This window comes from Odontesthes bonariensis, chromosome 5 (genome assembly GCF_027942865.1).
Source record: "Odontesthes bonariensis isolate fOdoBon6 chromosome 5, fOdoBon6.hap1, whole genome shotgun sequence".
In the NCBI taxonomy this organism is placed as follows: domain Eukaryota; kingdom Metazoa; phylum Chordata; class Actinopteri; order Atheriniformes; family Atherinopsidae; genus Odontesthes; species Odontesthes bonariensis.
The window spans coordinates 15,404,722-15,422,158 of record NC_134510.1 but is presented as its reverse complement, the minus strand read 5'-3'; the positions used below and the strand labels follow the sequence as shown (position 1 = coordinate 15,422,158).

Sequence of the window (17,437 nt, the reverse complement as noted above, 5' to 3'; positions counted from 1 at the left end):
TATCATCGTGCCCGTGACCTGAAGGAAGATTTATTTTTTAATAACTTGATATATTAACATATATATCACTTTTGGTTCATTAAGAAAATGAAAAAGGACAACCGGAGCTTGAGGTTTTTTCAAGTTTTATTTCTTTGTCTCATTATTCTTAAGCAGAGTTACAATAGGTCTTTCTCTCAGCTTCCTCCTTTCACTGCTGATTAAGCTTTCAAGACACACCAACAGTGAGATGGATACAGTAGTTACCATAGTAATCAGCCATAACGACACATCTAAAGTGGCAGTGGGAGGTGGAGAGGGGACACACGGACACAAATACTTTCACCGACTGGTCGCCTTGTCATTAAAGGAAAAGACGGATCAACTCAGAACACTCAAACACACTGCTGCTGCCTACAAATACTGTAGTAGAGTTAAGGGCCATGATGCTATGACTTGGCTATGGTTGGGGCTTGTGTGTAAAAGAGAAGGGAGGGGTAGAGGGTGGTTGGGGGTGGTCCCTTTCCAGACTTCCTCTCTGGGCAGGAAGTGTCTACTCCTTGGAGTGCATGTACAGCAGCAGGTCAGCAACACGGTTGCTGTAGCCATACTCATTATCATACCTGAGAGAGGCAAAGAAAGAAAAATTAGGAATCAAGTCCGTTTGGAAAATTTGTTTCTTTTACTTTCCCTGCTTGGATAAATAAAACTTATAAAGGTCGTGGCTGGAAAAGACATTTGAGAACTCACCAGGAAATGAGCTTGACAAAGTTGTCGTTGAGGGAGATGCCAGCGCCGGCGTCGAAGATGGAGGAGTGACTGTCACCAATGAAGTCAGATGACACCACCTTCAGAATACCAAGCAGAATGCAAGTCAAATATCAAAAACGTAGGCAGCACATTGCAGATCGCAAAATACACATTTGTGCTGTCAAAGCAGTCATACTTTCCAGTAAAATCATGATGTTACAATACAGATAAAATACCTGGTCCTCAGTGTAACCCAGCACTCCCTTCATGGGTCCATGCGCAGCCTTCTTGACGGCCTCCTTAATCTCACCATAGGATGCAGGCTTGGACAGACGGCATGTCAGGTCCACCACTGACACATCAGCCACTGGCACCCTGAACGCCATTCCTGTCAGCTTACTAAAAGAGAAGAGAGAGAAGACAAAACAGAGTGGTTGAAATTTTTGTCTTTACAAGCTCCTGTACAATAACTCTCTTTTCTGCTATAATTAGCAACAGTGCAGATAAATATGTACCCATTGAGTTCAGGGATGACTTTGCCCACTGCCTTGGCAGCACCAGTGGAAGCTGGAATGATGTTCTGGTGGGCACCGCGGCCATCGCGCCAGGCCTTAGCGCTGGGGCCGTCCACTGTCTTCTGGGTGGCTGTGTATGCGTGGACTGTAGTCTACAGAGTGGAGGTTCATACGGTGTTAAACATCATTACCTTTATCATCTTTAAGTAATTCTAGTATTTTGGATACTGTACAGATTAACTGCGACTTACCATGAGAGCCTCTTCGATGCCGAAGTTATCGTGGATGACTTTGGCCAGAGGGGCCAGGCAGTTGGTGGTACAGGAGGCATTACTGGAAAAATAAAGAGAAGCATGCTGCTATCAAACTCTAATAGACTTTTATTTATGAAAGAAACTGTGTGCCAAAATCAAAGAATCGTTACCTGACGATGGTCATGGAGGAGGGGTCGTATTTGTCTTCGTTAACTCCCATGACAAACATTGGAGCGTCAGGTGAGGGGGCAGACACAACCACTCGCTGTGCACCGCCCTGGATGTGAGACTGTGTTTGGAACAGAGCACGAGCACAGGTCAGAAACAGGACTATCTGGCAAGCTGAATTTACTTGTGTGTACATGTCTGTATACATACAGAGGCCTTTTCCACACTGAGGAACACTCCGGTGGACTCAACAACGTATTTGGCCCCAACGCTGCCCCAGGGGATCTCAGCTGGCTTCATACTAACAAAAACAAGAAAGAATGCATGCAACACGGAAAGTGAGTTAACCACACATAGCTCAAGAAAAGGGATCGTGTTGTTGCTACTATTGTGAGAAAGGTACATCCTGCACTTTCTAAATGAGAGTGCAGAGCCTTGGTATGTAAATTGACATGCAGTGCTCAGTGCTGGAATGTCTCTTCTATAACCATCTTTTTTGCTGAAATTGCCATTTCCAGAGCTGAGACCGTATTACACAATGGACTAAAACAACATCTGGGGCAGAGGGGGGTGGGGTTAGTTATATGAGTGAAGCCCTGGGAAGCACTAAGTCCCAATCCACTGCCAGGAATTCACTCTGATCATTGAAGACCAGCCGGTCAAACTGGCACGCTTATGAATGTAACAAATAGAATGTCACACATAACTTCTCTAGTGTTCTCTCTTTTTTATCTTCTTCTAAGAACGTGGTACTGCACTTGATAAAAACATTGATTGTGAAACACCGGCCATTTTTTGGGGGCGTTTGTTTCAAAGTTTGTAAAGCTTCACTCTGATAACTGCTCAAAGCCACTGACAATTATCACTTACCACTGGAAGACAGAGATGGGGTTGCCATCGACGACTAGCTTGTCATTGTCTTTTGAGACCTCACCATGGTAACGGCCGTGAGTAGAGTCATACTTGAACATGTAGACCTAGGGGAGGAAGAGAACTAATGGGTTACTGTGGAGAGGTATATTCATGTATTGGTAAAAATCCCCTTAAAGTGTGTGTAAGGGTTAGCTTATAAGCTATGATGGGATATTCTCACCATGTACTGCAAGTCAATGAAGGGGTCATTGATGGCCACAACTTTGATGCCTTTCTCGAGGCATGCCCTCAGAACGAGACGGCCAATACGACCGAATCTGTATATACAAAGAAAGAGATAAAGATTCATTATAGCTGCTTTGGGAACAGCTGAGAAATTTCCTCAGGATGTCGAACCTCCTCTGGGACCTTGCATGAATCTTCTAATGGAATTTTTTTTACTTTAAACTGTAGTTTGCCTATGATAGGAGATGCTTTTTTTTTTTTTTTTTAATTCTCATGTTCTGCTGCTTGTTTCACCAGCTATGTTTCCATCATACTGTCAAGGGAAATTGAAGAGAATTTTAAAATGTTTCAGAAAAGAAAATGTATGCTGGATATGTTTCCATTAACTGCTTGGGCGTGACTAAACAGGGCAGCATTCTGTCGTTTCTTCATTTGGCTATACTCTAATTATTCTTTCATGTCAGCTAACGTCGACCGTCTTTATCCTCTGTGGATGTGGATGTAGTCCATCATTTATGTGCTCACTCATGTGAGTTAAAAGTTGACCCAACTTGACTTATGGACAGAACTTAGCAGCAAAGTAGTTACATCTCCCATCAAAGGAATCACATCCTTGTTTAAAAAAGTTGATCACATAAACCAAATTAAAAATTGCTATTTCAGGTAATCTCTTCTCATTTGATATATCAAAATTTGCACAACAGAACTAGAAACATGACTGGTGATGGCTTCTCGAAGGTCAGTGTCTTGTAGATGATATACAGGAAGTGTTGCCTCTGTCATTGGTCACAATTTATCTCATAAAATATATTACAAGATAGGGAATGAAAATGAACAAATCACTATGCTGAACTTGTGTGATACAGAGCTGGATATTACTGAATGCGCTTAAAACACCAACAAGTAATGAATAACATTAGCTATTATGTCATAATTAGACTTTGTGTTCAGTTTCTCCTGCTTTACTGAAGAGTAGCACAGAGCTCCGCACATCCCTGAACACACAGACACATCAATCCTGTTTATAAAACACAAGTGTGGCTCACACTCACCCATTGATTCCAACACAGAGGTCTGACATGGCTGCTGTTGCTTAAGGGAAGTGGAGTTACCTGCAGATGAAAAGATACCAGTGTTATTAGAAAGACAGCAACTACACTATGTAAACTACTTGACTTTGACCCGTGGATGATTTATACAATGTTAATTCTGTATGAAACTTTAGACTCAAGGAACCACTTAAGATGTAGTAATATCTGTTTATCAGGGAGAAATGGATCAAAATGTAATATCATTTTAAAGAAATCTAAGAAGAAATCATACATTCCTGGCTAAAATTTTGCTTGAAAATGTACAATAAACAGAGATACAGTGTCTGTTAACATCTGAAAAGCATTGCATCATGCATCTAAATATTTGCCTGTTATGTATAATGATGTTACTTCCACAACAGAGGACACTCGATATTCATACTCACATACTGCCAAAAATAAATTTCAAAACTCACTATTGTGCTAATAATATACTGATTATTCGACTTTCTATCATAAAGCCTGTCAATAGGCTTCACTCCTCTGCTCCTCTATATCCTTTATTCATGTATGTTTCATCATCAACCTGTTCAACAACAGTGTGCAGAGAAAAGTGAAGTAACGTAAAAAGGAATGCATGTGAAAATGCTCTGTGGTATAAATTTAAACGCCGGCCGTTTCCATGGTGTCAGCTAGTTTAAATAACTTGAGGACAGGCTGGTAGCAGTACATCCAGTGCAATGCATTAGCACTAAGCGGAGAAAAATACTGAATATTGTCAGGGAAAATTACAGGCAGTCATATTGTGTATCTTAGAGATGTGCTGCAGAGATAGGGAGGTGCTACACCATGCAAGGACATGTTTAGAAAACAAAGGCATAAAGGTTGGGAGAAAGGAGTTGGTATGCAACTGTCTGCCAGCTGAGTTGAGGGGAGGCCTGGCTATGATCCAAATATGTGGCCTGATTTCCCCCTCTTCTTTCCTCTCCTTTTCATATCAGATCCATGGCTGCTGGTTCCAAAAGAAATACCTCCTCCTTTCCTTCCTGTCTTTTCGGCTCTGTCCTGGCTCAAAATTGGCCTTTAGGTGTGACTATGTGACAATAAGCATGGTCTGCTTTGTATGGAAAGACAACAAGTTTTTGCTACCAAACTTTATAGAGAATCTATGTATTTTCTTGTCATTTCTGATCATTTGATAAAACAGAAATAAAAAACAGATCCGTCTCCTCTTGTTAATATTTTTCTGTTTTACTTCTGTCTGTAAGTTAGAAGGTTAACCTCAGTCTGAGTTCCCGTTTAGCATGCTAAATCTATACTAGCCCATGTGACCGTTTGTAACCCATCTTTGAACTGATAACAAAATACATTTGCAGCTTGGTTAGCAACTCATAAAACTTTGTAAGGCTCTGTAACATGTGTCCAAGATGCTTACAAGTGACCAGAGATGATACCTTGCTGATAGCGTTTGTGTATCTGTGTGTGGCAGCCGCGGGTGCAGCAGGTAAGGACAGCCTGGATTGTCCTTGGAACTTGCTGGTTGTCATTTTAAACTACTTTAATCTCCTAATCTGTTGAGAGTGTGTATCTCGATGGGAGTATGTAGGACAGACTGTCAATCTGGTTTAATGCTTCGTGGGAGCACTTTAAATAGAATAACGGAGCAGCTAGATTAGGAAACATCATCTCTACCTCACACTTTTACCTGAACAATGATAAATTAGTTTTACACGGCATGTTCAAAACGGATCTATTGAACAGTCTGCCAGCTGTGAGCTATCCCAGCCTCGATGATTTGAATCTGATGATTTCTCATAGGGACTTTATGTGTTGTAGACTTGTTTCTCTGATGTATTGTGCTCTCATTTCAAGTTAGTTCAGCCATTTTGTGTTCTGCTGCAAGTATTCATGACACAAGGTCACCAAAGGAGATGGAGGAAGAGTGCATTTGGTATGACGGCTGTTTCTCACATTTCTCTTTAAACTATTATTTGTGTTCACAATAGTCAGCGTTGACCCTCTGTTTTGAACTCTCCTCCTCCTCCTGTCACCTATTCTATAATTCATCTCCTTCACTCTTCCTCTATGCTGCCTTCTCAGTTTTCTCTACACAGAGCAGTTGCCCTGGGTTTCCAAACAAAATGGCTGCTTCCCTGACAAATGATACTGCAAAGTGGTCTGTTCTGCTTTTCTAAAGGAGGCAGAAATAAATGTCTGCTGGACAGAGAAGTGGAGGCACTTAAGACAAATATGACTGAAAGCCAGACATGTAAATCCAGACTCTCAGTGTTACATGTTTGGGTAACGTGCCAAGGCAAGTACTAGAGACGGGAGAATGTATGCATGCCTAAGTCTCCTTCAACCTACTCGATGAAACATCCCCCTTCATATCTGTTACTGCTGCCTTGGAGCTGTTCGATGATTGTTCAATCAAGGGCAGAAAAAAAAACAGGATGGTAGCTGCAATGGTTACTCAATGGTCAGGAAGCTATTTCTCAACTAACTGTGAGTAAACTAGGTTCAGACTGAAAGTCCACATTAGATTTGACTTCTTTTGCTCCTCCAGATTATTTGTACTGTAGCCTAATAAATTAAACTATTTAATTTTTTTCATAATAACTAAATAAAACCTATATTCAATTTAAGCTTTGTATTGAATCAAGAATCATTTAGAATTATGAGTTGATTTAACAGAATCATGACAACATCAGTCATCTATCCATTTTTTTTTAAATACCCAGTTAATCCAATTCAGAGTCATGGGGACAATCAGTCATGTAACTGCTATTACCTAAGATAATCGTGACCAGGGTTGCATAATTGTCTTTCACCTGTCCATAAAGCAGCTTGGTGAACCTGACAGAAATGCCAGATGTCAGCATTGAGTATGGGACACTGATGTGATAGAATTGGCAGATAACAAGTTTATGCTTTTTTTTAATGACTTCATCTTGTTGCATATTTGTGGCCTTGACATCCAGTGTGTACATTTTTTTAAAGCCAAAGAGGTAAGCAAAATAATTCCCATTACAAAAAAAAATGTTCAACTGGAATTTTAAACAAAGCTGTACAGATGTAGACTTGATTAGTTTATTCAAGCCAGTACAATTAAAGGCAATAGATGTCTGGTTTCATGCAGTTTTTGTACCTGTATGGAAATTAAAAACTACACAATTATTTTGTGTTTAGATTGCTTTATATAAAGTAATCCTGACCATAACTCTATTTTATACGTTTGAAAGAAAAACAAACCAGCTCTATAGCCATCAGCTCTACTTTCTCTGCACCACAAAGCTTTGCCTCATCTTACAACAGAAGACTCAATCAGCCCTGGTCTGTATTCAGCACACACTCTCTGAAAGCACTCGCGCAGACATGCCATGGCTCACAGAGGCAGTCCTGGGCAGAAGAGAGTGGAGAGGTAACACGTTGTTAACGGCAGCCTGCAATCTGCTGACACTCGTTAAAATGTTAGAAGAAGAGGCGGTCAGTGAGCCAGACGTAGTGGCCCTGGCAAGGTTCCTTTTTCTGGACCAATACTGCCGTTTAGGGCTTTACTTCAGTGTGTATTCAGTCATTTCAAAAGTGGGGATAAAGATGAGGAGTAAATACACGACTCCTTACGTGGTTCTGGTTATTGGTGAGTTCAGATCTAATATTACACGGGGGTGTAGACAACACATATGAAGGTTTTAGTACTATTTGCTCCAAGGAAAAAGCAAAAACAGAAGCCACTACAGACACACAGCTACTGACATACACACAAGCATAGTCAAAGTAATAGCTTATGAAAAAGGAGAAGTTAAGCCTAGATCAGACTGAAGTGGGGGATGTGTGGTGCAACCACGTCCTCCCCTGAAAGCTTTGATTAGGGACCCAGTGAGTGCACACTCAGCTTCTCATTAGTCAGCTTTATAAGTTTTTTCTTTTTCATTCATCTGTTTCATTCATCTTCCTGATTCCCTTAGCATCTATTTATGTCACTCTTTTCTGGTTCCATGAGTTTCACACACTTACTATCCCATTATCCCCAAACTAATCATTAAAATTCAGCTACCTCCAGCTCTTTTCATTGCTACTCTTTGTACATCTGAGCCCCTTGATTTAACACAACATCCCCTCCCCCTCTGGCCTATTTTCCTCTCACAAACAATGCGAGTAACCAGTAAGGGTGAACTTGAAGGTCTACTGGGGGGGAGATGACTCATAATCAGTATATCAGAAAAGGACAAAGACTATCAGATGCATAAGGTGGTAAAGTCTCAAAACTGTGAGTGCAAGCATGAAAAGAGTGGAGAAGGATATGACACAGCATTTTAATTTTGCCAACACTTTTTCGACAGAAAAACAGATTCTTCTAAAATCTGTCAACAGCTTGACAGGAGTGTTTAGACACCTTGAGTTCTGCAGCAACTCTCTGCAAACCCTTGTGCGGAATTAGGGTCAAAATAGCTAAATGATCTTCACTGTGCAATGGTTCACATATAGACAGGACCCATCACAGAATTCATGAAGCTAACTTCAGAATAAAGCTTTACTATTCTTTGCTTTGCCTCAGTTCGTACACTGATTGGAAACTTCAGAGTATCCTTACTTTACCTCACCACTCTGACCCTCCCCCTTCATCCGCCCTTCTTTCAGCGTCCTTGCCTATTCAGACCTTCCCCCAGCGTCCTATTCCTCGGTCACACCCTCCTTCTCTCCAGTGTTTTTCCACCGCAGTGGGTTGTCTGGCCAGGGGCCAGACAAACCATCCAATTAAGTGACAACTTCTCCTCTTGCTCGCCTCTTGGTTCGTTGAAAAATACTGACAGTTTGAGTCACATTTCCTACGTGCAACTAAAAGAATTCTCCCTCGGCTCACAGCAGCATACCTGCCTACCTCCTTTTGTTATGACGTCGTCCTTGAGAGAATGCCACTTTGCTGCCCTCAACCAGTCACCCAAATGTCCATCACCATCACATAATCTGCAGCGCAGGCTGTGCCCTGCTTGAGGCAGTGTAGCTATTAGACATCTTATCAGAAGGAATTGGGATGCAGCTAACTGTCAGTTCTGTTTTTATGTTGTGTTGGGTTCATTTTTTACACAATTACCTGATTGTAATTATAGGACTTGACCAAGATTGCTCTTATTAAATGTCAGGTCCATTCATCTGTAGAAATTCAGAGGGATGAAGCAAACAGAGATATCATATTTCCATATCTATGCACTCCCCTCATACAACATTTTATGATAATTACTTGGGGTACACCATCTATGATATTGTACTGTCTACACATTGTTGGTTTTAAGGCAAATGACATGGGGCAATAGTTTGGTTCGACGCAAATTGTCAGATTGGCAGCATAAAGGTGGCGCTAATTATGCTCATCTAAAATTAGTGGTGGCAATTCTTTGGGGAAGAATTAAGTGTCAATATTTCATGTGATGGCCCTAGCTGCCTCACATGATGCTTGATCTACATTTGAATATAATAACTGTGAAATAAGAGAAGTTATCTTGTTTTATGACTACAGTCCCAGTTAAGCACCTCCTTCCCTGCGGTGAGGTTAATTTCCTAAAACTGGTGACAGTTGGGCTCAGTGTGCTGAGTCACTCTGGAGTTCCTTCCCTCTCACTGACGATGGCTGGTTGATGGGAGAGCTGCAGCTGCGTGATCAAATAGGAAACTCACACTAGCCTCATCCAACCACACCACCTCAGAGTGGCAACCTTTAGTTAATGCAGAAACAGCTCACAGCCACCTCAAAAAGAATGAATGACTCAAGAATGTAAATTAGTCTCATAGCAAACTGACTTACCAATGAATATCTACTAACTGTAGGATGCAGCACATGAATCAGAGATTAAAAAAAAACCTCCACTAAAATGAGTACAGGAGGTGACTTAAAAAAATGACTTAAAAGTAAATCCACATGCTTCCCATAGCTAGCAAGACAATGTAATTCATATTCAATTCAATTCAGTTTTATTTATATAGCGCCAAATTACAACAAATGTCATCTAAAGGCACTTATCTACAGGTAAAGTGATTAAGACTTCACAGCATCTTCATAGAAAATGGCCCATTAGGTTTGTCCGTATCTTTAAGAACATGATTTAGTCCATGTCACGTTGGGCTAATATGTCCTGTGCATTGCTTGTTGGTTCTGCTAAATCTCACTGGCTCACAGTTTGCTCAGCAGAAAGGCAGCAGGTATGTCACAGACATGTACATTTTACACGCCTGCAGCCTAATCTAAAGCACATGCAGAATGAGTGTCTGAGTAATTAAGACAGAAATAAGATAACAGCTTCAATGTACTCTACATGGAGCTCACATCCAGTTTTATTCATAGTAAGAAACATTGTCTAGACTCTAGCTCACACACTGTTTTATTATTGGCAATATAAAGCAGACTAATATGAGACAATTGGAAGAATATTCGAATTTTCACCATAAAATTCTGATAAAAGATGTGTAATTCTGCTGTAGAAATGAACCAGAAGAATTGTTCTGTTAAGCATACAGTTTGTAAATAAAAATCAAATTAAATGAAAGTAGGACTGCAATTTTTTGCCTGCCTTGAAGCCACAGAAACATACGAGAAAGCTAGCTCCTAGCAGCTCTGGGAGATGCTACGATGCTGCTACTTTTGACCTTCAGTAAATGGAAGCCTAAGCTAACATGTGTGTCTCCATGTCCGTGACAGCAATGTGAACTGTTAAATTCAGGTAGTGATCAAAAATAAAATTGTGGTCAGCATCAGCACTGCTGCTCGGGGCCTTCAGTGCCCTTCATCAGCTGCTGTGTGACCTTCATCAGTCAGCATCGGCCCGAAGGCGACCACACCTGCTAAGTGTGGGGGGAAAAAACTGACAAAGAATCGCTATCACATTATCATGTCTTACTTTTCTTATAATAACTGTCTCCGACTAGTAGACAAGAGTGTGAGATACCCTGCCGAGCTCGTTAAATCTCTAAAGTTCTCAGAAAAACTAGGCCTATTTGCAAAACCGCATCAACAGGTTTGCCGAATCTGAAGTCAAACTGCGGCAAAATCATGCGACACTGCGCTGCATCTCTGCTGAGGCCAAATAAACTAAAGCTTCACCAAGCCAAATACATTTAACGTAGCCCATGCTATTCATTTTTTGGCGTTTTCTCGGTATGTACTTCCTGTAATTGCGAGAACACGATTCATCTCTGAATGGCGTCACGTCGTCAGCCTTCTTCATGATGAAGACCAGGGGAGGCACGTAGCTTATTCACGTGCACTCACCCAACCCGAGAACGATGACAGACACTTCAGAGCACAATTGCGACAGCAGTGGCTAATTACTTAAGTACCATGTGAGCTTTTCCCAGTAATTGATATAACTGATATTCTACTGTGATAAACGCGGGATAACCTACATTTTTGCACTGGGTTACATAACATGGAGTCTAATCCACTTCCGCAGATGCAGCATTACAAGCTGCAAATATCACGTTACCCGCTTTTGGGAAGAGCACTTATCTATGAATGAATTAGAATATCTAAAACGTTTATTTAAGTAAATTTCAATTCGCATTTGAGTGCTTTATAGCTTTCAAGCAATCTGATGCAACGCAACGGCTGAGGAAGGGGATATTACCCAACCCCCAGCCTCTCTTCCAGAGACAAGGCCACGGCGCATCTCCTCCCATCCTCCCGTTTCTCTTCCTGTAGCTAGCTCACGGTGCAAGCTGCTACAAGAAAAATGAACATGACGCCACAACACTCCCTCGTCTTGTAGCCTTTCTACTGAGCTCCTTTATCACTATAAACGGACATATATTCGACTTTATTAACCCTGAATGTAGGCTGGTGGACCATACACGGTCTACAGAATGGCCACTTCCGTCTGGTGATAGAGGATACGTTTCAAGTTAAGCTTTAAAAAAATACATACAATTTGTAGACTTTCAGATCAGATGCATGAGAAAAAATAACTATTCGTCACAAGGGCTTACAATACCAGGTTAAGCGGTTTTGGCTTACCTCGGTGCTGATGCTTCTTGAGTCTATCTGCGCAGTTCACAGTGCCGTCTTCCGCTTTTATACTTGACACGTGCTGCGGGGAGCCTGGTCGCCCTAGTGACGTGACGTCACGCCATCCTCTGCTGTCAAGAATCCATTCGGAACGAGGGTCTGGTCACGGTCTCCCAGCGGCTGCCATAGAAAATAAAGGAATAAACCAGTGTCCTGGTTAACGTCGCATTTACAGAACGTATTGATGATGAAAGTCAGTTAATGAAAGAGACTGAAAGAAATACACAGACATAAGAGACAAACAGAGACAGGCAGGGCACCTTGTAGATAGAGTAGGCCTACACATGAGGAATCACGTAGCATCCTCTCCTGTTCCTGCTGTCACGCACTGTTACACACGCGGATGTGATAAAACATGTTTGCTGCGGAACAGTTTTAGAAAAGCACTGTGGAACCTGAAGGTCACCTAAGGCACATTCAACATTGTCGTCGTGAAATTAGTAGGCTGGTCACTCTGCTTTGCAGGATTGTGCTAGACGGTCGATAAAGCTAGAGGCGTTAAAGCCAGCCTGCAGTGTGCATTGATCTGTACAGGACCGCAGACTGGATCTCCCAATGGATGCAGTGTGTCAGAAAAAAGGGCCCGTTTGGATGGAAGCGGCACTGTTATGTAAGAAGCTTGCCTGTAATGTTTCTATGGAAACTGGCATGACTAACTATACAGCATTAAATGGAATGAAATACATTATAATGAAACTATTTAAATTTAGGGGATTCACTTGTGTTATTCCATTATTTTTCACACCATTCTCTGTATAATGCATTATGCACCTCTTCTCTGAGAGGAGATGGAGGGGGAGAAGTCCTCTCCTTTCCCCCCCCCCTCATCCCTCAAAACCACAACACGTCAGACTGAGAGCTGGTGTACGTGAAACAAGAGGCGTACGGTGGTGTAACAGGGGAAATTCCTGCAGTGCAACGCGACTAGCAAACACGCCCATTGACCAATGTGCTTTACACACTGCACATCCGCTTTCGTCACATCTGGAGACGGCTGGTTTAATCAAATTTGTCAAATTGGTGCTTGTTACAGCTGTTCAAAAGGACAAGGAAGAAGATATGATGGATGGAGTGTTTGATGTTGAGAAATAAAATAAAAACAGGTTTCAAGAAATTGTGTTGTATTTTTGTAATTGTAAGCACAGAAAGGTAGACCTCGCGCATCTCCGTCTGTCTCTGACTCAGGACCACACCAGTAACAATGACGCCATCTTCTGGACGAACCGCCATCCTGCACAAAAGATTATGAAAAGTCTGAATCTCCCAGAGGAAGTTCAGTATACATATTTTGGTTTACATATTTTATATCCAACTCTAGCACTGAAGGTACTTCAGTTAACAAATTTCTTGCATTTTCAACTAATCAGATCCCATGAGTTTATTGTCCATTGTTAAGCTAGTTAGGGTAAGTTTTCCAGGTGGGTGGATGTATAGCAACAAATCAAATCACAAAGCTGACATCTATCTTTTCTTTTCTCTGTGATAAAGTAAATGTGAAACATTTCATCATATATAAATGTATGTATTTTCAGCCATCCAGGGCTAACTAGAAACTGGGCTTTGTTTTGACAACTGAAGAAACTTAACCATCCTTCCAAGGGGCTTCCTCAGTTAACTGACTGCTAGGCAGTTGCAAGTGTTTAACCTCTTGAGAGGTCATTAGCACCTCGAGGGTTGTAGGGGCCATAACATGCGTGTGTTTGATCCACCCCTGATGATCATGTGGGTCAATAGTTAGCGCAAAACATAAAGAGCAAGGAACAACAAACAAACAATCAAGAGCAGAGAATTCTATGAGAACATATAACTGACCAGACGCAAAGAGATGACACTTCTCTTGTGGACATTCAGGATGAATCGATGAAAAAACATACCACATTGGAACCTCATCCAACCTCAGAGTGAGGTCTAGGCTTAAGGATTTTGCAATTGCTCCAGTTGACAAAGGTGAGCCTACAACCACTGCATCAGCTATAAGGAACAACAGTTCATGACACCTACCAACCTGAAAACCAAGATAAGGAAGGCAGCAAAATTTTTCTGCAAAGACAAACATCACAGGTGGACAAGGGAATGTGTCGTGGTGCTCAACACAACTGGTTACCAGGTCAAAATAATTCCTTTACTCAGAGACAGCACCTTATAAGATTAGATTGAAAGGATTAAGGCGCCTGGCTCAACACAGAGGAGCCAGCTCCTCGGGTCGAGGCTCAGCAGTCCACCTGCATCACAGAGATAATAGACACTTATTTGAAGACGTGAATGTACAGAGAAGACAGGTAGTTCTAGAGGAGAATGAAGGAAGTTTCTATGTTAAACTGAAACAACCAGCACAAAACGGGGGCCAGATACGATGCAGCTCCTCCAAAGATACATTTGTCTCCAAAGTGTTACTCCACCTTGTGTGTGTTCCTAACGTCTCCCAGGGTTTCAGAGTGTGTAATCAACCCCCAACAACACTTTTTGTGTTGTGATAAAACAACCCTCATTATGGTTAGTCAGGGGGTGATCTCTCAGGTCATCGGGGGCGTAATTCTTCTAGCTGCAGTACAACCTTTGCTAAATTGCAAAGCAAACTCAAAAGGTTGTTTTCCCCACAGGCCAGTGGGTAATTGCTTTGAGTTTGTGTATGTTTGCGTATTTGCATTGTAGGCCTTGCTTCTTGTACAGTTGTGCAGCAGTTAATGTTTGATTCAGATTCTGCATTTTTCTTGTGCTTTTATTTGGCAACTTTTCATTGCTGAAAATATATCACCTATTGAATTCATGCCTATATTTCTATTTATTTTCTTTGAATGTAAATCATAATAGTTAACATGTAATGAAATGTGTTGTATGAATGACGTTGAAGCCTTTTGGACTGCTTTTCTCCAGCTGGAGGTGCCACTTCAGTTAGGGTGGAATAAATATCTCCAAAAAACATAAAGATAAAACCGTCTGCTCAGAGAATAAAGAGGAATTTTGCCTGACAGCAGAACAACCCAAAGCATGCATCCAAATCAAGAAAGGAAAGGCCTCACCAAAAGCATTCAGATTGTTTTCTCCCTTTTCTTTTTATACAGTTAAAAAAAACATGTAGAGTAAAATGATAACAGACTTCTTTGCAAAAGCAACTGTAACTCACTTAATTTGAAACTCTCACAAATTTCCTTTTAGGGCATGCAGGCTCTGATCTAAAAAAACAGGCAACTTCATTCATAGAATAAAAGAACATGAAATTAGTTTATCTCCACATCCAGAGACAGCAACTGTTGCAAATAATAAGAGCCAACAAATTTATTAATTTGATTTATAGAATCAATGTGCAAATAATGTTGTGTTTTTTTGGCTTGAAGATTTTTTTTTTACATAAGCTTGCAAATCCTAAAGCATTTTTCTCTGTGATTTTGACCTCACTAATACACATGTGCGACTGTTTTCTAAGGCTTCCCCTTCCATGTCACAGGTGCTCAACTGGTTTTCTCCAACTATAACTTTGTAGAATGAAGGAACCCACAAAGGAGAGAAGTGTGAAACAGGAGCGATGGTTAATGCCATCCTGTAAATGTTGGACTGGGTGTTTCATGTCAGTATCAGAAGCACTGGTGCAGTATTATTTTTCTATATTACTGGATAGACAGCATAATTGTATCCGTATAAAAGTATGGTGTCGTACAAAACATTTCAGGATTCATCATACTTTTCATGATGAAAGACAGTACTCTCTTTTTCACGCAGACCAAAAACCTTGCTTTAAAATTAAAGCAAAATCACAGGAATTGATGCTGTGATTCGCCCCAAGATTCACTTATTTACGGTGCTCCTTCATTTTTTGTGCACTAGGGGGAGAAATTCCCTCTGCAGCAGCAGTTGTTTGAGGCTGTATCAGATGCAACTCTGCATAGTATTGATTCACATTCAGCTTGAAGATGAAATATATATATAATATCTTAATTGATTTTTAGTCCAGCTGAGAAAGCACTTTAGAATAAGTAAATGGTAAAGCACAACCAAACTGAGGCATGAAGCAAAAGTTAAACCATGATACTTTTCTGTATGGAGCCATTTTCTGATGTTTATTCTGACAAGCATTTGAATGGCTTTCACAAACTGCAATAAAGATATGTAGCTCATCTTTTGTGGAATGAAAATGTGTTTAAAAATAGGTAACTGGACTTTATTTATGTTACTGATTTAAAAGTGATATAGATGTTCTGATTTTAAAACTTCAGGGGCAGACCCCTGCAGCTCCCAATTTCATGCATAATCTGTACAGCAGCAAACAAGTCTCAACAACAGAGTATCCTCTGCTTCTCTTATCCTTTTGATCAAGTAAGGTGGGAGTCTAAGACACAAAATTTTATTTTATTTTTTGGGGCTTTTTTATGCCTTTAATGATAGGACAGCTGGAGAGTGACAGGAAGCAGAGAGAGGGGGAAGACGTGCAGCAAAGGGCCACTCGGTGCGGGACCCGAACCCGGGCCAGCTGCAGCGAGGACTGTAGCCTCTGTACATGGGGCAGCTGCTTAACCCACTACGCCACCGACCGCCCCTAAGACACAAAATTTAACAAATAGATTCACAGAAATGAGAAAGGTATTAAGCCTTTTTTTGCTGCTTGTCGTGCGTATAGTTACAGTGTTGCGTGGGCTTGTTTATTGAGATAAAATCAGCTTTCCTGAGATGAAATTTTGTCATTTATTTCCTCTATACGCACCACAGATCCTGTTTCATAAAAGGAAAACACCTGCATAGCAGGACAAACTAATTATTGATATTTAAGTCTCCTTACATAAACTGTCAGCAGAGGGGAGCCACTAGCCAAATGACAAATCTTTCATATACACCTCCTACCACCACTTAACAGGAAATTTAGGTCTGAGCAGAGGTGTGTGGGTGTGCGTATATACGGATGTGAACATATGAGAATTCAGGCCTTCCTTCATATACAGCTCTGAAACAACAAACCATTTGTCATGCTGTAATTTTAAAATAATTTCCACATGTTATGTCAAGGTCTTAATAGCCACAGAGCATTACGCCTAATTTTCACGTTTACATTACTGCATATATGATTAGATCTCGTATAGTTTTTCTTCTCATTCTAGACCCACTTCAAGTGATTTAAGACAACTCTAATGCAGTCAGCTTGAACAGTTCAACGCAGTGAGCCCATAGTGCCATTAAAACAACCTCCTGACCCCCTCAGGCAGAGAGCTGGCTCTTTCTGATAATATTTTCATAAGCTGTGAATTATAAGTGCTTAAAAGGGCACTGATCGCAGAGTGACACCCCATGCCAAGAGCTGCTTAGCATCAGTAAACCACAGAGACTGAATGGAGGGCCTGGAGAGCCAGATTTTAGCCAAAGTTAAAACATTCATCATACCAATTATCTTTTATAGCATATCTGCTGTTAACAAAGTATACAGTGGAAAATAAAATAGAGGAAATGATGGGAAGGACTGGGGATGAAATAATCCATGGCCATCTTTCGTCAGATTCAAACTCTCAATAACGTCGAATGAATGCGCCCGTGCTCACTACACAGCCAGAATTTTCCAGAGTCCAAACACGATGGCAAATTGAAGGGTATTTTGCATGAAGA

The 17,437-nt window shown here is 41.0% G+C and overlaps 1 protein-coding gene across 1 annotated transcript; it reads right to left on the bottom strand.

The window, feature by feature from the left end:
* Positions 1-108: 108 nt before the first annotated feature.
* On the bottom strand, positions 109-11,894 carry gapdhs (glyceraldehyde-3-phosphate dehydrogenase, spermatogenic). Its single transcript, XM_075465017.1, has 11 exons — positions 11,801-11,894; positions 3,817-3,876; positions 2,760-2,856; positions 2,537-2,643; positions 1,877-1,967; positions 1,669-1,787; positions 1,496-1,577; positions 1,245-1,396; positions 966-1,128; positions 730-827; positions 109-602 (listed from the first exon to the last, which is right to left on the bottom strand). The coding sequence occupies exons 2-11, from the start codon at positions 3,843-3,845 to the stop codon at positions 533-535; spliced, it is 1,008 nt and encodes a 335-aa protein (XP_075321132.1). The 5' UTR covers positions 3,846-3,876; positions 11,801-11,894; the 3' UTR covers positions 109-532.
* Between the last annotated feature and the right edge of the window lie 5,543 nt (positions 11,895-17,437).